This window comes from Euprymna scolopes, chromosome 3 (assembly GCF_053919585.1).
Source record: "Euprymna scolopes isolate OS-2025 chromosome 3, ASM5391958v1, whole genome shotgun sequence".
In the NCBI taxonomy this organism is placed as follows: domain Eukaryota; kingdom Metazoa; phylum Mollusca; class Cephalopoda; order Sepiida; family Sepiolidae; genus Euprymna; species Euprymna scolopes.
This window is the reverse complement of record NC_136484.1, coordinates 52,808,061-52,831,079: the sequence shown is the minus strand read 5'-3', so window position 1 is coordinate 52,831,079 and position 23,019 is coordinate 52,808,061. Positions and strand designations below refer to the sequence as shown.

Genomic DNA, 23,019 nt, shown 5'->3' with positions numbered 1-23,019 from the left:
TTTGATGGCTGACTCCACTTGGCCTTTATCATGACAAGAGCGCCATATCCACAGGTAGGAAAGTTTACAACATCGTGAACCTACTTTTGGCTCAACCTATCTATCTATCTATCTATCTCTCTCTCTCTCTCTCTCTCTCTCTCTCTCTCTCTCTATATATATATATATATATATATATATATATATATATATATATATATATATATATATATATATATATATATATATCCCTTAGATGCTTTAAAGCGTCTTGATTGGTTGATTTTGTGCGGTTCGTTTTCTCCTGCCATTGTTGCTGATAAACGGGTTTTCTTTGACGTCCGGTGGTTGCATAATATCGACTGCCTCGTCTCCTTTTATGTACTTTTTCCAGTATTGAGTCAGGTAAGAAGTGTAACTGTCGTAAGTATCCACAAACTTTTCGGCTGCGTTATTCACCTGCCACGTATATTCATTGTAATACTCTCTATAAAGCTGGTAATACCTCCTCGACAAGTGGCTTGCCTGTTCTTTTAGTCGGTTATACACTATGCGAAAATTCTCGCGAGCCTTTTGATAAGCTCCTTGGATAACACTGCGGGCAGCACTGTACGCAACCTGTGCCTTACTCCAGGCAGTGTTCCACGTCCGGGTGATCATTTCTCTCGAGTGGGCCACAGGGATGTACATAACATTCGATATTCGGTGAACTGACGTCCAGAGAGACGACAGCCGTCGGAGAGTCTTGTGTAGAAGAATTTTCGTCTCTCTGTATGCCTGCTCAGCTTTCTTGCTACCGGCCTCAAAGATCTTTCTAGCAGATCGTAATATGGTCACGGTGATCGTCGGTGCAACGACTTTGTTTGTCACCAGGACATGGCTTTTCTGTGGATAGTAGAACCTCTTTTGGACGTGCGTACTGTTCAGGTTTTGGAGTATTATTTTGAATTTTTTTATTGGAGGTTTTGCACTGACAGGTGTGCGAGTTGATGTTTGCTGTTTTGACAGCAATGTTGTGTGAGTTGATGTTTGCAGTTTTGTCTGTAGTGTCGTACGTCTCTTTGTCATGGTGCTCAACATCGGTCTTGGACTAGTGCTGATTCCTTTATAGGACGTTTTGCACAGAATCATCTTTGATGCTAACGACCGTGGCAATGATTTGAATTTCCTGATATAACGAACGTAAGGATTATTGGGTCTGTTCTTGAAATATCCACGCCCTTTTCTTTTTGTCTTTATTAAAACCTGAAGACATTGTGAGCTTAGTGGCGAATTATCATCGGTGTTGACACTTCGGTAACGACTAAATCCATTCAAGAACATTTGAAATTCTTTGAGAAACGCTTGGCTCTCTTTTTCTATGATAAAGGGCCGAGGTACAATAGGCATAAGGTCTTCAAGCGTTCTGGCAATCCATCTGTATGCTTCATCCTTGTTTCTTGTTATAGTGACGTCCACATCGGCAAGAGGCGGAGCAATTGAATCATACACTAACCAACAGATTTCCTTTTTGGCTCCATCACCTTCCAGCTTCTGTTCAGGTGTGGTAGTTCCGTATATTTTTATTAGAATACAGTCAGTGACAACGTTGACTGTTGGTCTCTTCGTTGTCAGTTCTATGGGGACATATGCTTGCTCAATCACGAAAAAATTATCGACATTTCCAAAAACCGCACCGAGATTCGACTGGGTGCTTTCAATGATAGTCTCTCCAACAGTAACATTCGACTCGATGCTTTCAGTGATAGTCTCTCCAACAGTAACATTCGACTCGGTGCTTTCAGTGATAGTCTCTGTAGCAGTAACATTCGATGAAATATAAGCAGATGCGTTGGTTGTTTGTGATATCTTTGGTGATGAGAAAACTGTTGTATTTTCTTTGCTTGAATCGAATATTTGTATATTCGGTGTCATAGTTGATGGCCGTTCAGTTTCTCCTTCCTGCAAATTTTTGGTGGTGGCCATTTTCATTTCCGATGGAGATGAAGTTTTAATTGCAGCATTCGGCTCCGACATGGTTGTGCTACTGTAATCTATTGTAGTCCTTTCCGTCTCACCTATAACTACAATATTTTTATCAAGCACAGTTGCTGACATCATGTTGTCATCTTCAGTCGTCATCAGTTCTGTGAAAGTATCAGAATCTGTTGTCTGAGATGCTACTTCACATATGCTCCCTGTAAACCCCACACGGCAGTAACATTCGAAAGAACCCACTGTATTGACACAAGAGCCTCCATTTGTGCATAGGCCTGTGCCGTCACTGTTTTGACTTTCTACGCATTCGTCTATGTCAGATTCACAATCGGTTCCGTTGAAACCTGGAGCGCATGCGCAGGTGTAATTATTGTCTGTTGTGTTTGTTTTGATGGGGAGGCAACTGCCGTTGTTTTTACATGGAAAGAAGAAGCAAGGATCTAGTAGGTGACAATGCTCACCTGAGAAACCTGGAAAACAAGAACAGTGGTAGCTGCCAAATGTGTTTGTGCAGTTTCCATTTCCGGAACAGGGTCCAACCTGACATTCATTGATGTCATTCTCGCACGTTTCACCGGTAGTTCCTGGTGAACAGAAGCATTTAAAGATGTTTAATAGATTTTTGCAAGTGCCACCATTTTGACAGGGATTACTTTCGCATTCGTCAATGTCCACCTCGCACTGAATACCTTTAATAAATGAATAAATAAAACAAATAACAAAAGCAACAACAACAATAATAAGAAGAAGAAGAAGAAGAAGAAGAAGAAGAAGAAGAACGATACACACTAACCATCCACAAGGAAACTTGCAACAGAAATAAAAACAAAGTGGCAGAAGAAACACCGCTTGAACTCAAGGGAACTGCAACTGCAAGGGATTTCGATCCTGGCTTGAGGTAGTTACCTGTCTAGCCACACTGATGAGTTGTGAAACAGCGAAACAGTACTGCATGTGGATGACTATAATGCTCCCTATCTTGGGTTGAGCATATTGGGAAGTGATATACAAATTGCTATTAGCGTATTAAGTGATGCTCTTTGTGTAAACAAATCGAGCTTAGGCATTTGGACGATGTCAAAACATCGTTAGTTGACTACCTACACAGCAGCAGCTATATAGCGTAATGGTAAGAAGCCTTGACTGTCGTTTGGGTAGTTGGATTTCGATCCTGGCTTGAGGTAGTTGCCTGTCTAGCAACACTGATGAGCTGTGATACAGTGAAACAGTACTGTATGTGGATGACTATATATATATATATATATATATATATATATATATATATATATATATATATAAGTGATAATGTGTGTGAGGATAAGTCTGAATCTATATACTCAACAAATGTTTGATCTACATACTTAAAATTTGGTATATAGGGTATTCAGACACGTGGAAAACGTTTTAATCGGTTTTCATCCGGAATAAAAAAGGCTGCTAAGGAGTTAAAATTGGAAACTGATACAGGGGGGGGGAGTCATCGTATTTTTATGTTTGTCAATTATTTCATAACTGTGCATGCGCAAATCGGTCACTTATGGTAAGAATAAATAAGTTTGAAATCACTTTTTAAAGATCGTGGTATGTCTTTAGGTTTTGGTTTCGATCTCAGCTCGAGTATTTTTTTTTACTTACAAAAAGTGGACTGTTTAGAAAAAACATAATACTCACATGCACATGTCTTTATTTCTTTCGTTTTTTTTTTTACTTCATTTTTTTTTTTTTAAGGAATTTAACGTTATGTTTAATCTTGGCCAACACTGAGTACATCTACTAATATATATATGTGTCATCATTCTCGGCTGATACTGCCCAAAATAGCTATGAAGGATGAAGGGGGATGGAAGGACTGAAGAGAGAGAGAGAGAGAGAGAGAGAGAGAGAGAGAGAGAGAGAGAGAGAGAGCACTAACCAGATTGGAACTTTTGACAAGACTTATTGCCACCAAAGTCCCACTGAAGACCAACGGTCGTTGTCAGTGAGAAAGCAATAATAATAATGATGATGATGATAATAATAATGATGCAGAGACTGATACATAATACATAGACTAGTACATAATACATACTAATACATTATCCACAGGCGCTAGCCCGACATATAAAAACTGCTACAGAGGTAAAACACAATGAAACACCACATGGAATCATGAAAACTGAAACTGTAGAATTGTAAATTAACCTCCACCCTGCACCCTCGCCCCCTTCCCTTTTTATTTTGTGGCATCATAAACTGGTGCCACATCAATTAAATGAGGAGGGTAAAGGAGAATGGAAAAACCGAGAATAGAAAACACTAACCAGACCTCCACTGGATGACTATGAAGAGGACTGAAACCTTGGGAAAGCTTATTGCCACCCAAATCAAGAGAAGACTAATGGTCGCTACCAACGAGAAATCAATGGTAAATGGCTGCTGCGATAATGCAAATCATTTTGCAAATTTTATTAAAACAGGTGGAGAGTACAAGAAATTTGGGGAGACTTGTTGTCACTCAGACTCCAGGGGACACCATAAGTTGTTCTCAAAGAGAAATCTTTGATGATGACTGGTGCGAAAACTCCTAGTGAGTAATAATAACAAACGGTGTATATTAATCATCCACAAGGAAACTGCAACAGAAGTAAGACAAAATGGCAGGATGAATACTGCATGAACTCCTGGGAATTAAAAACTACAAAACATCTCATAAAATAAAATTAAAATTAAAAAATGCATCAGTCTCAGTTGACACCACACGAAGACCGAGGAAGAAGAGCACTAACAAGACCTCCACTGGACAACTTCAAAGAGGACTGAAACCTTGGGAAAGCTTATTGCTCCCTGAATTCTGGTGAAGACCAATGGTCATTGTCAGCGAGAAATCAATGGCAATCACCTGTTACGTTGATGCAAATACATGTGCAAAGTTATCGAAAGGTGAAAAATACTAGAAATCTGGGAAGAGTTGTTGTCACCTAGACTCTAGGGAACACCACTGATTGTTGTTGTCTGTGAGCAATCTCTGATGATGACTCTTGTGGGAACGCCTAGTGAGTGAATAATTATAATAATGAACGACAAAAGCCAACCAGTCACAAGGAAAGTGCTACAGAATTAAAATAAAATGGCAGCAGGAACACCACATGAACCGATAAAAACTAAAGCTTCAAGATAAAATCTTATAAAATAAAACAGAATAAAAAGCATTTTAAAATGCATCAGTCTCGGCTGATACCACACAAAATAGCAGTGAATAGTCAAGGAGGGTATCAAGGTCAAGGAGGGAGAGCACTAATCAGACCTCCACTGGAAGAGTACAGAGAGGATTGGAATATTTAGGAAAACTTTGTATCTTAAAGGTGATAATATTTAGTAGTATTTAATGATCGGAGGACAGGGAGTTCACGAATAATTTAATGATCGGAGGACAGGGAGTTCACGAATAATTTAATGATCGGAGGACAGGGAGTTCACGAATAATTTAATGATCGGAGGACAGGGAGTTTACGAATAATTTAATGATCGGAGGACAGGGAGTTCACGAATAATTTAATGATCGGAGGACAGGGAGTTTACGAATAATTTAATGATCGGAGGACAGGGAGTTCACGAATAATTTAATGATCGGAGGACAGGGAGTTTACAAATAATTTAATGATCGGAGGACAGGGAGTTCACGAATAATTTAATGATCGGAGGACAGGGAGTTTACGAATAATTTAATGATCGGAGGACAGGGAGTTTACGAATAATTTAATGATCGGAGGACAGGGAGTTCACGAATAATTTAATGATCGGAGGACAGGGAGTTCACGAATAATTTAATGATCGGAGGACAGGGAGTTTACGAATAATTTAATGATCGGAGGACAGGGAGTTTACGAATAATTTAATGATCGGAGGACAGGGAGTTCACGAATAATTTAATGATCGGAGGACAGGGAGTTCACGAATAATTTAATGATCGGAGGACAGGGAGTTCACGAATAATTTAATGATCGGAGGACAGGGAGTTCACGAATAATTTAATGATCGGAGGACAGGGAGTTCACGAATAATTTAATGATCGGAGGACAGGGAGTTCACGAATAATTTAATGATCGGAGGACAGGGAGTTCACGAATAATTTAATGATCGGAGGACAGGGAGTTCACGAATAATTTAATGATCGGAGGACAGGGAGTTCACGAATAATTTAATGATCGGAGGACAGGGAGTTCACGAATAATTTAATGATCGGAGGACAGGGAGTTCACGAATAATTTAATGATCGGAGGACAGGGAGTTCACGAATAATTTAATGATCGGAGGACAGGGAGTTTACGAATAATTTAATGATCGGAGGACAGGGAGTTTACGAATAATTTAATGATCGGAGGACAGGGAGTTTACGAATAATTTAATGATCGGAGGACAGGGAGTTTACGAATAATTTAATGATCGGAGGACAGGGAGTTTACGAATAATTTAATGATCGGAGGACAGGGAGTTTACGAATAATTTAATGATCGGAGGACAGGGAGTTCACTTATAATTTAATGATCGGAGGACAGGGAGTTCACGAATAATTTAATGATCGGAGGACAGGGAGTTCACGAATAATTTAATGATCGGAGGACAGGGAGTTTACGAATAATTTAATGATCGGAGGACAGGGAGTTCACGAATAATTTAATGATCGGAGGACAGGGAGTTCACGAATAATTTAATGATCGGAGGACAGGGAGTTCACGAATAATTTAATGATCGGAGGACAGGGAGTTCACGAATAATTTAATGATCGGAGGACAGGGAGTTTACGAATAATTTAATGATCGGAGGACAGGGAGATCTGTTCGAGTTTACGAATAATTTAGCCATTTTTGTTTTTGGATAATGTTCTACAAAGGAATAGAAATATGCATAAAATTAAATTGGTTAAATGATTAAAAATGCTTTTTCAAATGGTAATGTAAGAACATATAAGACTTTCCTGTAATTCTCAGATTTGGAACAAGGATTTAAGTGTAGAATCCTAAATTGTTTTTTTTTATATATATATTTGGAAGGACAGCATCCACTCCCTAAATCATCTCTATATATTTTGCTCTCACTTATGTTCCACTCCCACTTAGAGATCGAATTAAAATATGACACACATATTCATGGCTATTGTCATAAGTGAAACACCGATTTTCATAAAGCCTGACTGCGCAATTAAAATAAAAGATGTATGAAACAATGACAGATTAAACTTAAGCTTAACACGAAAAGCAAAAACTTCTAGAGATATGAGGACACGTCAAATAAATTCTGATCTTACCTGCATAACCAGGAAGACATTGGCATTCGTAGCCATTTAATTTGTCAACACAGATTGCTTGGTTTTTACACGGGTTACTTGCACATTCGTCATTGTTTACTTCACAGTATTTCCCCGAAAATCCTGGGACACACGTACAGTTGAAATCGTCAAAGTTCTCCGAATAGCATGAACCCTGAAGAAAGCATAGATAAAGCAATTAGTATTGGACAGAACGTTGTATAAATTTATATTAGTCTTATTTTTTATAAGATTTAAATTTCATATTTTAGGATGTATGTGTCAACATTCGTTTTAACACTTCATACAAATTGAGAATAGGTCTTTGACAATCAGGCCAATTGATTGGTGAGTGTTTAATGAGATAATCCTCCCAGACATTATTGCAATCTTTTTATTCGAGTAAGGGAGGGGGCGATAATGTGGGTTAAAATTATGAAAAATAAATGTCGACATTAGTAACATATCCCAAAATTATGAAAAATTTTTGTCTGAGGTATTATTCGGATCAGTCCTAGGAGGTCGATCCTACCATGTTTTATCTTCTCTTTATTGGAAGGGGCCGTTTATTTATTTATTTATTTTATTTTTTAATGGAAATTGCTATAGGCAAGGCATAAGGTAAGGAAGTAAAAATGTTTTGAAATAAAATACTACTTCAAGGTCAAGAACTAGCCGACAATAAGTATTAGCTGAATATATTTCGACTCATAAAACAGTAATTATTTCCCCTTTGTCAGAAACATCGTTCATAGAATGTGAGGACTAAAGGACAAAATAAGGGAAGCGAAAGTTATGAGATCTACTTTCTACTTTCCTCATTTTATCGCCAATTGTCTGAGGTGTCCCTGATACGACTATGCAAGCATTTTTGTGGGACCAGAATGCACTACCTTGGTGCACTGATCTTTTTATCCGCATCTTCCAGGCTTGTGGCATGACTTCCTGAGAGACAGGTTTTTATCTTGTTGTCTTGTAATAAAGTTCAAGTGTTGGAAAGTTGAAATAAAGTGGCTATTTGTAATGTTGTCGACTTACATTGTTAAGGCAAAATTGGCTGTCACATGCAGTGATCCGCCTCTCACAGCGCTCTCCTGTGTAATTGGCTGTGCAAGAACACACAAAAGAAGCCATTCCGTCCAAACAACGACCTCCATTTTGACATGGCAAACTGGAACATTCATTAATTTCACCTTCACAGTATTCACCTGAAAAAAAAACAAAAAAAAAAAAACAAAGAAAAAAAAAAACAGTTAAATAATATTTTTTAAAAAGTAAGGCATATTAAAAAGAAATTTTCTATTACAGAAGTTTAAATCAACATAATACCTGTATATTTAAATTCGCCCGTGATCAAAGATGAAAGTGTAGTATCTGTTCTGCAGATGCTTCACTAAAAGTTGTATGTGGGGGCAACCACACATATCAGACCATTGCTCTTGAAGCAATCAGTTTTGGTCAATGTAGGGGAAACTCTTCATAACAATTGTCACTATCCAGCTCCCCCTCGGGGGAGCTGGTCTTCCCCCTGCACCCCCTCCCCCTCTCTTCACGTCAAAAAGTGGCCTTGTGTCTAATTTGCTCTCGTGGGGAAGCAAATAAATACAAATACCTGTATATTTCAATCCGGGATGAGAAACCAAGCTGGTAATATTGAGTTTACTTGAATTTTTATTACAAATTGTTCACCAACTTTCATTACCATATTGTTAACTGTGGTTAAGTTGAGGATTAAAATTTTAAATCTCACTTGGTTAAATTCAGGATTAAAATCTTAAATCTGATGACCGCTTGATTAAATTGGGAATCAAACTTTTGCAGCTTTTATGTTCATATTCTGCTTTATATTGTTTTATAACTGATTCCATAATCCAAAACGATATAGAAGTTAAATATATTGAGGGGGTACAAATCTCTAGTGTAAACACTGCCAGATCGATAATGCTTACAGATATTCCAGTACTACGAAGCCATTTAGACAATATTACATGGCTGCAGTGTTGCAAGTACTTCGACAGAGTGTGTTCCGATGAACTAACTGCACTTGTACGCCCTTAATAAAAATGCCCTGGATTCACCTGACTTGCAACAAAGTCCCACACTTTCACAGTAAAACTCATTAGATGCAAGAAAATTATTTCCTTCTTAAACAGCTTCTTTTCTTGGGCCGCTAGCATTTGAAACTCCCTTCCAACTCTTTGTTTCTCCGACTGTACAAACATACACCTTCCTACCCATCTACATACCCAGGTCGGTCCTTATAAATCTGGCCCTTATCAAAGTAGCCTCTTATGCTTCAGTAGCAGTATATACTTGTTTGGAGTGAACAAAAGTAAAAAAAGAATAAATATTAAATGAAAAAAATAAGAACTCACCCGTCCTGCCAAGCGGACATAAGCAGGTGTAGAAACCAATCCCATCTTGGCATGTGGCACCTGACTGGCACTGATGTTTTTTACAATCGTCTGTGTTATTGATGCAGTTATCACCTGACCAACCTAAAACAATTTATGATTGAAAAAAAAAATCTATGATGAAAAACAATGTGATGGTATTCTACTTTCATATTGTCACGATGTGTTTCAGAACACCTACACTTTTCCACTCGAATAAAGAAAACACACAAAACGTAAATTGATTGTGTTTATGTTCGATTTGGAATTAAAGGTTTATTGTTTTTAATTATTTGAAAATAAATACAAATTTTATGTTTTTTTCGTTTGCAGATAAAAATGAAAAAAAAATCAACATAACATCCGTCTACACTCATTGATGTACGACCACCGAGATATAGAAGGCCTGTTAACTGAAAAATGCCTGCAGACAATGTAGGTAAGATTTGTCAAACTATCACTGTCGATACTATATGAAGGCATTTTTAAAAAGATTTAAAACATGTTAAAAACGAAAATAAAAGTGCAGAATAGTTAGAAAGCCCCGTTAAAAATAGCTTTCTAAATAATATTTCAGCACGGTGCAAACAACATCTATTTATTAGATAAAATAAGAAAATATGTTAACTAAAATTTAATGTACTCTTTATTTTTAGTTCATATCAAAACTAATTAAAACTGATTAGTTAATGAATTTTTAATTAATTTGTGTTATTCGCATATCTCGTTTCAGTCATGTAAATTATTTACAGTTAAAAGTTATAAAAAACAAAAACTTCAAGTTTTAAATATATTTCAAAGAAATAAATTACGCCCGGTGCTAAAATATTGAATTCATCGATCGTAAAAAAAAAAAAAAAACTGTTGTGAAAAATGCTTCTAACTTTAAAATATTTGGAAATACTCAATGAAAAGTTTTATTTATTATTAAAAGGACGGGCTGAAAAATATTCTTATATAAAAATTATTTGTTTTGCAGTCAAAAAATAAAAAAATAAATAAAATGAAATATTCGACTTTCTCCAATAGAAATAAAGGTTAAAAAATGACTTCACTTACTATATTTTGTTAGACTGAAATTATCCCAAGGTGCAATTATAATAATTATCCAAATGAAGAATTGTTCTTTCTCTTTAGAAGAAAATACATGGACGTTCGGTACCACAGCCATATTTTTTATGCCTATTAGTGTGACCACGTGGTTGAACACAGGAAACTTTAGGTACCCTTTACCTACAAATCGATTTGGCATTGACATCACGCTGTCATGTTCACTGGCCCCTTCTCTCTCGGTAGCCGAACGCGAACATCATGCATGTCACATGTGAACAGTACGCGAGTCACATGTGAATCGCACATGCTGGTCACATGGCTAATTTTTTTGGTGCGAAATGCTGTCATTGTGTGTTTTCTTTATTCAATTGAAAAAGTGTAAGCGTGCTGAAACACACCGTGACAATAAAACAACATCCATGATGAACAACAATATGATGGTATTATACTATCTGTTTAAATATATGTATGTGTGTATATACGTATGTATACCTAACACTTTCGATAGAGGTGACAAGATCAGTATCATTTTGAAGCTCGACCCTTTGGACGACAAATATCGAAAAATTAGCTAAAAACATTAATCTCTTCACCCTCAACTGGGTACTTTTCTACAAGGACGGGTCGCTTTTTTCGCTGATATTTTCGAAAGTTATCCCGTCTTTTCGATTGACTAGACTTAATTTAAACCTTCGCCACTTCTGGTGTGGTGATGAACGCAACAGCAAAGATGTCACATTTTTTTCCATGTTCTTTTCCTCCTTCGTAGTATGGGTTCAAGCCTGCCTGCCTACTAACACTTATTTTTCTCAACACACACCTCCAAACACCCGGGTAACGTTGGACACCCAGGCTAGTATAAATATAAGATGTGGAAGATGTCTGACGTTTGCAACAAATTTTATATAGCAGGTATTGTGATTTGCCATGAGCAAAATTGGTTAATACGTTGTAAAGCAAACAAACCAAATTTGTTAAAATACACTTCCTACTGTCTGCCTTGAATAACTTTTGCCATCTGTGTAACAGTAAATATCAGCAGCAGCAAAGAATTGCTGGCTTGCAAAAAATTAGAAATAATGCACCACGTGATAAAGAGGAGCAAAGTGGACATTGAAGAAAATGGATGTGTAAAAATCAAAGGTGAGAAATGGTTGGTTATGGCCAGCCTAAGGTCAGAGAAGAAAAGTGTATACCGGGCGAGATGGACGATGGTGAGAGGTTTTTAAATGGTGTTGAGAAAGGAGATTAATGGTAATAAATGCTCTTGTTTAAAAAAAAAAAATGTCGACCTGAATTTTTATTTATTTCTTTCCTTTGTTTGTAACGCCACATAACATGACATCTGTAATGCATATAAAATGTTAGAATATACATTATTTTATTAAGCAGCTCAAACATATATTCTGAACATATCAATCATTAAAACGAAAGGCTACAATCCAAAGTACTGTTAATATATTTATTACAGTTGACAATTATGAAAGACTAGCAGTACCCACTAACCGGCATTGCCCAGTGGAAGTGTGCTACCCCTTGAAAAAATTAAAGTACGGTTGTTGTTGTTGTTGTTGTTGTTGCTGCTGCTGCCCAACCCCCAACCTCCTCATGTTATGAACGGCTTTCGAAATAGACACCCCCAACTCCTCATGATAAGAACGGCTATCGAAATATGAAGAACAGGTGGAGAGAGGTGGTGTAGTAAGGGTAATGAGTAACTCTCAGCTGAAAAAAAAATAATTAAAAAATAGCAGCGAGGGGAAAAAGAAAAAATAAATAGACGCAGTAAGCAAACCGGATAGAGAGAGGACCCCCCCCCCCCCAAAAAAAAAAACATCAATTTAGCTTCTAAAGTTTTGGTAATGTTGACTGGTTACTTACCAGCCTCTGCGACTAAAAATAGTTTGTCTCAAAGTTTTATTAAGAAGCAGAAATTTATATAAGAATGAAAACATGGAATCCTATCCTAAGGAAATGAAACGAAACTTCTTTCGTGTATTTATCATTTTTTTTAATTAATTACTGTATTACTGCAGTACTTGGTTTCAATTATTACACTTATTACCGTAACAAAAAATAAATAAATAAATAAAACCAAACTAAAAAATAAAAAATAAACCCAAAAAAACAAATAAAAGAAAGCACTCCAACAACAAATGAAGGTTTATCGTTTCATTTTGATACAAAAAAAACAAATAAAAATGAATAAAAACAAAACTGTTTGAATTCGATAATAATAATAACCTAAAAAAATGGAGAAAAAACACAAAATGTTATACGTATTTATCGCAAGGCGTAACCTTGTTTAAATGTTAAAACGAAAAACAACAATCCTTTACATGGGCGTGAACGTGAAACTTGCAGGTTATGACGTGGCCCTGATAATGCCTGCTCCACGACGACGGCATCGAAATAACGCTGTATTTTTTCTATTTAAACCCAATAATGGGATGTAATAATGAACTGAGGTCAATCTGGGACGATGATTTTATCTCTCTCTCTCTCTCTCTCTCTCTCTCTCTCTCTCTCTCTCTCTCATTTCGGTAGTGTGTTTGAATGTAAACAAAACAGATATAACTCTCGCTCTGTCTCTGTCTCTGACTCTGTCTCTCTCTTTCTCTCTCTCTCTCTCTCTCTCTCTCTCTCTCTCACTCTAAACACATTTAGAGAGAGAGAAAGAGAGAGAGAGAGGGGGGTATGAGAAGCAAATATCTCCATGCGGTTCAGTAATCGCTTTATTTAATGAAAAACACTGGCCTCCTGTATCAGTAGACGTTATTTTCGATAACGCCTTGCGCGTTCGTCTAAGTTTATAGAATTGTAATCCGGAATAAGGGATCGATCTGATCTAAGCCAATGACAATAGCAGGAATGTTGTAATGGAGAATTTATAATTTTTTGAATCGACAGACAAGAATTTAACATTTATGAATCAGTTATGAAGGGTGTAACCATAATATCCATGCCGTATTTATAAATCCCTGCATGTTTATGGGGATCAGTAGGAGGACTTCAGCAGTATGGGGAAAAATCGGGTTACTTTCTCTATAGGTTAATGCGATAGTGCTGGTGTAGCTTCTCGGATGGAATCTAGGATTATATTGGAACACCTGGATGTGTCAGAAAAGTCTTTATAAAGTTACATAAGTTAGTGGTTAATAGGCTAGACATAAGAAATTTGTATGTGGCATCTGTTGTTGTAAACCTATGGCATTTTAATCCAGAGGGGGAAAACTGCGAAGTTTTTATTATTGTTGTGGTGGCAACCACTTATTTGCATATGCGAATAACATAACACTATAAATGGCAAGCCTAGGTTGGCCTTGGTGTGTCATACTCAAATGCCACCAGAAGTGACGCCGAAGGGCGTACATGTCCTCCAACCAAGACTCTCTGACTCGACACCGTCATTTGTACATATTGTAAATATACCTTTTCTTTAATACACTTATTATTGCGTTATCTTGTTGTTTGCGTCTTCATTGTATTTCCTTACTAATTATTGTTCAACCTTGCAACCACAACAGTTGGCGACGAGATATGAAGCGTCAAATATAACAGTTTGACGAAGAACTATTTAAAAAAAAAAAAAAAAAGTACAACGCAAAGGTTGACCAGTTTTTTTAAGGAATGCAAAGTGTTGACGAGCAAATGGATTTTACGCTAAAGAGAAGTTTCAACTCAAGTGAAAAAAAACAAAAAAACTCTAACGTGGCAAAAGCGACAATTTACGCCGTTTTCTGGGAATCCGACTTGCAAACGAATGTAAAAGTGAATTTTTGTTTGTCGCTACATGACAAATCTTACTAAAGGACCAACTTGTAAACGAAAAGCGAACTTTGTTCTGTCGCAAAAACGACAGGTCAGACCCGTATTACGAAAAGCAAGGAAGTAACCTACGAAAAAAGTTCACCAGTGGATTCTAATTACTGTTCTCCGTAAACAAAACAACAACTAAAGGACTTTTTAATTAATGTTTTGGTTGACGTCGGTACTAAAAGGAAATACCACAGCTAAAACTAAAATTCAAGGAAAGGATTTTTTTCTTGAAGTTGTTACTGAATAACGGATAATACAGTAAAACGTCACGGAAAAAAAAAGGTAATCTCAATTTAAGAGGTATTTTAATTACTAAAATACTAGAGAAAAAAAAAAACTCAAAGAACTAAATGTACTGCATACATTTATTCAATTGTGACTCGATTAAAAAAACCCAAAAAAAAACCCAAACTTTTATTTTGTGGAAAGAGTTACTTATTAGTAAGTGCCTAAAAACGGAAAGTCAATTCCATTTCGTGATTCCAGATAAACCTGTTTTATTTTTTTTTTTCAGCGTGACTCGCAAAAAGAATATATTATTGCAAGCAGCGATATTATTATTGAAAACAGGAGCTTACAGCAATTTGCTTTTTTTGTTGTCACCCAAACCGGTGTATATGGTACATGGTACAATATTTTTTTTAACTACACACTAAAAAAAAAAACAAAAAAAAAAAACATGGAAGACTTATCAAAAATGTTCATGCAATTTTTACAAGCACAGGCTGAGCGGGATGAACGCAGACAAGCTACACAAAACGAGTTTTTGCAAACACAAATACAGGCACAGGCTGACCGCGAGGAAAAGAGAGAGGACAGATTATTGAAATGGCAGCAGGAACAAGAAGAAAAGCAGAAAATGGCGCAATTAAAGCAGAAAAAACTGCAATTGGAACAGGAAGAAAGGCATAAGAAACTACAATTGGAATATGAAGAAAGACAAGATGAACGTTTTGCTAAAACACTGGAACTACTAAAGAGTAATCGAGAAAATGTCGATAGTGTTAATTTCTCCCATACAACTATTTTTAATAGCATGGACACATTTCATTATGTGCCTGAGGAAGAGAAGAATTTTGAAGCATACTACACAAGATACGAGGATGTTTTTCAACTGGACTGTAAAAATTGGCCAAATAGTCAGAAAGTGAGCCTCTTACTCAGAAAATTGGGTACATCAGAACACAGCAAATTCGTAGATTACATATTACCTAAAAAAACTGCGGAATTAGAGTTCATGGAAGCTGTAAAATTACTAAAAGAATTATTTAATCCAAATATATCTCTTTTTCATAAAAGATGGCTGTGCATGAATCTAAGAAAGATGGACAACCAAGATTATTTGACATACGCATCAGTTGTCAATAAAAACTGCGATAATTTTAAGCTTGCAGAACTAACGGTAGAAGATTTTAAATGTCTAATCTTCGCTCAAGGGTTAGTTTCCACGAAAAATGCAGAAATACGCAGACGAGTGTTGTCTAAGCTGGAATCTGAGCAAGATTTAACCCTCCAGAAACTAGCAGAGGACTGTGAAAGGGCCATTACACTAAAAAAGGATTCAAAAAATATAGAAGAATCCGGAGTGGCATATGTAAGAAAAGTTAGAAACCCATACGCACCAACCAAGAACTTTACAAAGAAAAGCAATGGAACGGGATATTCCAAAGATAATAACCATAAATATAGTATACAATATAACAAGCCTCTTGCTAGATATAACTGTAAGAGATGTGCAGAAAAGCATTGGGAATCAGATTGTCCTTATAAGAAGAAAAAATGCTACATTTGTAAGAAGGTGGGACACAAAAGCGATTGCTGCAGATATAAAGATTACACCAGAAAGAGAGTACAGCAAACAAAATCAAATACAAAATTAGACAAAGATCGGCGAAAATACGTAAAAGTGGAAATATTTAAAACATCAATAAAGTTACAACTCGACTCCGGCTCCGATGTTTCTATAATAAACCTGAATACGTGGAAAAAATTGGGAAAACCGGCCATGATGAAAACTAGTAAAGCAGCCCGGACGGTAACTGGTGGTGGTATAAAATTTGAAGGAGAAGTTGTCCTCCCGATAAAATTGAAAGGGATTTCGAAGAAATTAAAAATATTCGTACTAAAAAATAGTGAAAATCTGTTTGGAATAGATTTAATTGAGAAATTCGGACTATGGGATAAGCCAATCAATACATTCTGTAAAAAATTAGAATGTTCTTCTCCAACAACAGTAAATATAAAAGACGATTTAAAAGAATTATTTCCTGAGGCATTCACGACTAACTTAGGTCGCTGCAATAAATTCAAGGCCTCGTTTGAACTTAAAGAAAACGTCAGCCCAATTTTTAGAAAAAAGCGAAATGTTCCGTTCGCTGGGTTGGAAAAGATTGATAAAGAATTAAATAGATTGGAACAGACAGGAATTCTATCAAAAATAGAACACAGCGAGTGGGCAGCCCCCACCGTATACGTAAAGAAAAAGAATGACGAAGTTAGAGTGTGCGCAGACTTTTCGACCGGGGTCAACTCCCTATTAAAAGATCACCATTACCCCCTACCAAGCCCAGAGGAAATATTCACGAAGTTGAATGGGGGTAATATCTTCTCCAAGATAGACTTGAGCGACGCGTATTTGCAAATACCGGTCGAGGAGAATTGCTCAAAAATACTATGCATCAATACGCATAAGGGATTATACAAATACAACCGATTGCCTTTTGGCATCAAAGTAGCACCTGCCATCTTTCAGCAAGCGATGGACACCATGCTAAGTGGTATTGAGTGCGCATGTGCATACCTGGACGACATTGTTGTCAGGAGCAAATCCCTAGAAGAACATAAGGAACATTTGAAACACGTATTTACTCGAATACAAGAATTCGGCTTTAAAGTAAAAGAAAGTAAATATGACTTTTGTATGAGCGAGATTAAGTATCTTGGACACATAATAAACAAACATGGACGACGTCCAGACCCAGACAGATCTGCGGCAATAAAAAATATGCCAGCACCCGATAATGTAACAACCTTGCAGAGTTTCTTGGGACTCGCAAATTATTACCAATCTTTTATTGAAGGAATGCATAACTTGCGAACCCCCTTAAATAATCTGCTTAAAAAGGATACACCGTGGAACTAGACGCAAGAATGTCAAACCGCTTTTGACAAAATAAAGAGCGCACTAACATCCGAATTATTCTTAACACACTTTGACACAAACTTAAAAATAGTCGTCGCTAGTGACGCTAGCTCCTACGGCTTAGGAGCATGCATTCAACATATTATGCCGGATGGGTCTAGAAAACCAATAGCGCACGCTTCGAGAACGCTGATACCAGCCGAAAGGGCATATTCACAAATCGAAAAAGAAGCGTTGAGCATAATCTTTGCCGTGACTAAATTTCACCGATATTTATATGGTAGACAATTCATACTTGAAACCGACCATAAACCATTAGTCACGATCTATGGATCAAAAAAAGGATTGCCGGTATACACCGCAAATAGATTGCTGCGCTGAGGTACAATACTACTTAATTACGATTTCCAGCTACAACATCTAGCATCAAAAAAGATTTGCCATGCGGATGGACTGTCAAGACTGATACCACAGAAACACAATCTGGAAGAATCAGTCATTGCAGCAATTCGGACAAATGTTGAAGTGAAAAGTATGGTAGCAAACATCATTAAGGAACTACCCGTAACTTTGTCGGACATTAAAAGGGAAGCCGAGAAGGACGAATATATAAAGGACATAAAAGAGAAAATTATAACAGACACAAAGGTGCAGGAAGTTTTCTCCATATGTGACGATGTGTTACTGTACAGCGAGAGAGTGGTAATACCCAAAACATTGCAGAATAGGATGTTAAGAGATTTCCACACAGGACATCCGGGGATAAATCGAATGAAGTCGTTAATGAGAAGCTACGTGTACTGGCGTAACATGGACACTGACATAGCGACAACAATTGATAAATGTAAAGGATGCCAGTTAGTGGCAAAATCTCCACCTATAGTACACAAACCTTGGCCAAAAACCGACCAACCATGGTCGAGAATCCACATGGACTTCGCTGGTCCAGTAGGTGAAAACTATTATTTAATTGTAGTGGATAGTTTCACAAAATGGCCGGAGGTAATGCGTTGCAGGAATCCAACAACGAACAACTCAATAGGGTTTCTACACGAGTTGTTTGCAAGATTCGGTGTACCAGACACACTGGTCACTGACAACGGAACGCAGTTCACATCCGCAGAGTTTAAGGAATTTTGCGACACGTTCCGAGTGAAGCACATCACGACTCCGCCGTATCATCCAAGGTCGAACGGCCTCACGGAAAGGTTCGTGGACACGCTAAAACAAGCGTTAAAGAAATCCATTGGAACACCAACAGAAAAAGCTTTGCAACAATTCTTGCAAGTATATAGGATTACACCACATCCTAGTACACCATCAAACATATCACCAGCTGATCTAATGTTTGCCAGAAAGGTAAAATCAGCGTTTGACAAACTATTGCCAAGGCAGGCAATTATCCGAAACACTACACACACGAGAAGAAAGAAATATAACTCGGGAGATCGAGTACATTTTAAGTGCTACAGAAATAACACATCTTACTGGGAATGTGGAGTAGTGGATAAACGCATTGTTGATTGTACATACATGATTAAAGGTCCACAGAATATACATAAAAGGCACCTAAATCAGATAAAAAAACGTCATATCCAAGATGATGATGATACGACAACAGTCGAAGAGGAGGACACCATAGATATCATATACGAATCTTTTAATTTGGAACCGCCTCAAAATACACCTGAACCCCGAAGATCAGGTAGGAAAAGAAAAGTGAATGAACCATTAATGGTAAACCCAAAAAGAAAAAGATATTGAAATCTGTGTGACTTCAAATCTTGGGAGGGGGGTGTTGTGGTGGCAACCACTTATTTGCATATGCAAATAACATAACACTATAAATGGCAAGCCTAGGTTGGCCTTGGTGTGTCTTACTCAAATGCCACCAGAAGTGACGCCGAAGAGCGTACATAACCTCCCACCAAGACTCTCTGACTCGACACCGTCATTTGTACATATTGTAAATATACCTTTTCTTTAATACACTTATTATTGCGTTATCTTATTGTTTGCGTCTTCATTGTATTTCCTTACTAATTATTGTTCAACCTTGCAACCACAGCAATTATATATAGGGAATAAGCAATGTACATTGTACGAAACAATAAAGGTTATTCAGTTCTGGCTCTGCTTTTTAATTTAGAAGCATCGATTATTGAGTTAATTTAGATTCAGAACTGATGCAGGACCAGAATCGCTTCCTTATAGTTGCTTACCTTTTAAACATATCTTTTCACCTCGTTCTGGATCGCAAAAGTAATGGCCGCCTTCATCGTCTCGGGGGATACAGATGATGTCGCAGATTGGACCAAACGAGTTCTCATCACAATGAACACTCAGCTCTAATTTTAAACTGAACATAAAAAAGAAATAATAAAGAAAAAGGAAGCATCAGTTGTAAAACTCAAACGGCAAGTATATTATCAAATATCAGTTTCCATGGACGACGGAAAAGAAATTCACTTGAACTCTGTATATAGAATAATAATAATTATAGAAACAATCTTTGTGTGTGTGTGTGTGTGTGTGTGTGTGTGTGTGTGTGTGTGTGTGTGTGTGTGTGTGTGTTCTTAGATCTAACTTTATTGGTCTGGATAAATAAATGTAAGTAGTACCTATTTACTATGCCTCCCCACGGGACAGAGTTAGACACCAGGGTCGTTTTTTAACGTGGAGAAAAGGTACAAAAATTAAAATTGTCTCGGTCGTGAAGGATTTCTCCTCCACCGAAAGAGAACAAGAAATAGAAGTGCAGCATCTGAAGAACAGATACTACACCTTGATCTTGACCAAAATAAATGTAAGTAGTAGCTCATTAGTGGAATGCATAAGATCGGTAGGAACAGTTAAGCTTTTCACGACAGTCTTTTTCTACATTTTCAGTTTTCAGTAGGTCGTATCGAGACGTCACTGCTTTTGACATATATGTATAGGTGCTCATCTTGACATAAACTGTAAGAGCAACTCCTATAATAATTTCAAACAAAAGAGATCATCAAGCGAAAGGTAAACAAAGCCCATTTTATAAAGAACAATATGTATTTATTTAAGCGACCAGAGTGTAGGCTGCCAGAAGTTTTGACATTGAAGAAAAGAATTAAAGTAATAAAGTTTGCCTGCCAAAGGTATTTTCTTGGAGCAGTAAATCTTTAAGTGAAAATAGCCTCACTTGACTAGAGCCGAAGAGTGAAGTCATCTTTCTTCATTGGTGACTGAAAGCCCTTTGTGATTGCTGTGTGAATCACAAAGGGTCTTGATGTAGTCCTACAAAGTTTTCGTTCAAATTAATACACACTGTAGGCTGTCTTGTCCTCATATGACCAAATCAGCTTACCTTCTATTATTTTTTTTTTTTTATACACACGTTCTGACTGTGGTTGCTTGAATTTTAAATCTATTCATTACTTCGCTCTTTTATTCTGTGACTGCATGTTCACATCCTGTTTAAAGATCAGATTCATAGCAGCAATAGTGCAGAACATTTTAAGATGGAATTAGTTGAATTCATAAATAATGAGCAAAAAAGAGGAATTAAGGGGGCCACTTTTGGAAACTATCGAGTGAAATATTTTATAGTTTGATTTATATGTTGATATTGTACGAGGGGGCGTTCCACAAGTAATGCTTCCTATTTTATTTATTTTGTCCAAATGGATCAGAGATAATTGCAAATTGCATTGTTATGATGACTGAACTCATGAATTTATGGCCTGGAAGCTTCATCTCTGTTGCAGATATTGACGGTGTGAGACTAAAAAAACAACCCCTGTCATCAAAAGCAGAGCTGCATCATTGAATTCCTGGCAAAAGTACATAGAGAATGGTGATGACTATGTAGAAAAATAAATTCGCTCATTTTTATGGTATCTTTGTAAGTCTTCAATATTTTGAGTTAAAAAAATAGGAGACATTACTTTTGGAACGATCCTCGTATGACAAAGCGTGCTCCAGATGCTCATGCACAGCCATCGTTCATCTGGCAAATGTGCATTGAGAATGGTGGTGAATATGTAGAAAAATAAATTCTGGAGCAGAAAAGTCGCTCATTTTAATGGTACCACTCCCGTTTCGTAGTTCTTCAACGTTTTAGTTTTTGAATTAAAAAAAATAGGCTTAATTTAAAAAAAAAAATACTTACTTTTGGAATGAGCCCCCCTCACTCGTTTTCAACTTTACTTTAAGTCTGTTTTTTTTTTTTTTTTTTACTTAAAAACTAACAATTCTAGTATTAATCGTGTAAATTAATTAGTGTAAAATCATTGTGCAATGATTTTCAGGGTCGGGTTGAGAAAATGATTAAAAAAAAAAGGAAATGCCATAACAAATAAATAAATAAATGAATAAATTATTTATAGATAAAATCACCTCTGTTAGAATGGATTCTGAGAAACGCTAAGCACTACTTTAGGACATCAAGAAAACAACCATAGTACCCACTCTTCTATACCTGCTTCCTAAAATCACCGCATTTTAATGATAGAATCACATCAGTCATCCACAAATCCATCATTAAAACATCCAATTTACACACCGCAAACCAATACTGAAATAACACTTATCTAACCCTAGAACACTACCCAACAACAATTTCTGCACTCTACCAAACTGCGCCATCAATAACACAGGTTTATGCAGCCACACATATACTGTATACCAAATACAATGTGTAATATGCAACGAGTTCTAGATTGATAGTACAGAAAGGCCACTGCATATACACGTAAAATTCCTCCCTTTCTACAAACAAGTGGTTGCAACCTTTGCTCTAAAATGATTTAATTTAATTGGACAATTCTAATGTAATGTTTGCAATTTTTACTTCAATAAGTTTCCAGACTTTTTTTTTTTTTTGTACAGGCATTTAAAATTGTTGTAGACTCTTGAAAATTCAGTATTATTATTGCTATATATTTTATAAGATAACTGATCAATGTTTTATGATTTCAGCTTCAAATAAACAGCTACAGCAGGGATTGGAATACACCCTACTAAAGCCTTATTGTCACAGCTGGTGAATTTTAAAAATGCAATCTGGAAGTGATGACACTTTAGAAGAACATTGTGCAATTATATTCTGTTTTAAACTTGGAAAAAATGTCACAGAAATATATGGAATACTTCAGACTGCTTTTGGACCATCTTGCATGATTCGAGCATCAGTTTTTGAGTGACATAAGAGATTCAAGGAAGGCAGGGAATATGTGAGGAATGATGAGAGGTTTGGGAGGAGTAAGGAAGTTAGAACACCAGAGTTGATTGGCCAAATAAAGAATTTCATGGATAAGGACCGTCGTGTGTCTATAGAGACAATAAGTGCAATTTGATGTCAGTGTGGGAACTGTACACAGAATTATTCGCAAGAAACT

The 23,019-nt window shown here is 36.7% G+C and overlaps 1 protein-coding gene across 1 annotated transcript in view; it reads right to left on the bottom strand.

The window, feature by feature from the left end:
* Positions 1-225: 225 nt before the first annotated feature.
* Positions 226-23,019, bottom strand: part of LOC145255284 (uncharacterized) — a 38,910-nt gene continuing 16,116 nt past the window's right edge. Inside the window, exons 5-9 of the mRNA XM_080113941.1 lie at positions 19,870-20,006; positions 9,616-9,738; positions 8,279-8,448; positions 7,241-7,415; positions 226-2,645 (exon numbers count right to left, since the gene is read on the bottom strand). Coding sequence (XP_079970067.1) covers positions 241-2,645; positions 7,241-7,415; positions 8,279-8,448; positions 9,616-9,738; positions 19,870-20,006 — 3,010 coding nt within the window. The 3' untranslated portion in view covers positions 226-240. The remainder of the gene's footprint in view (positions 2,646-7,240; positions 7,416-8,278; positions 8,449-9,615; positions 9,739-19,869; positions 20,007-23,019) is intronic.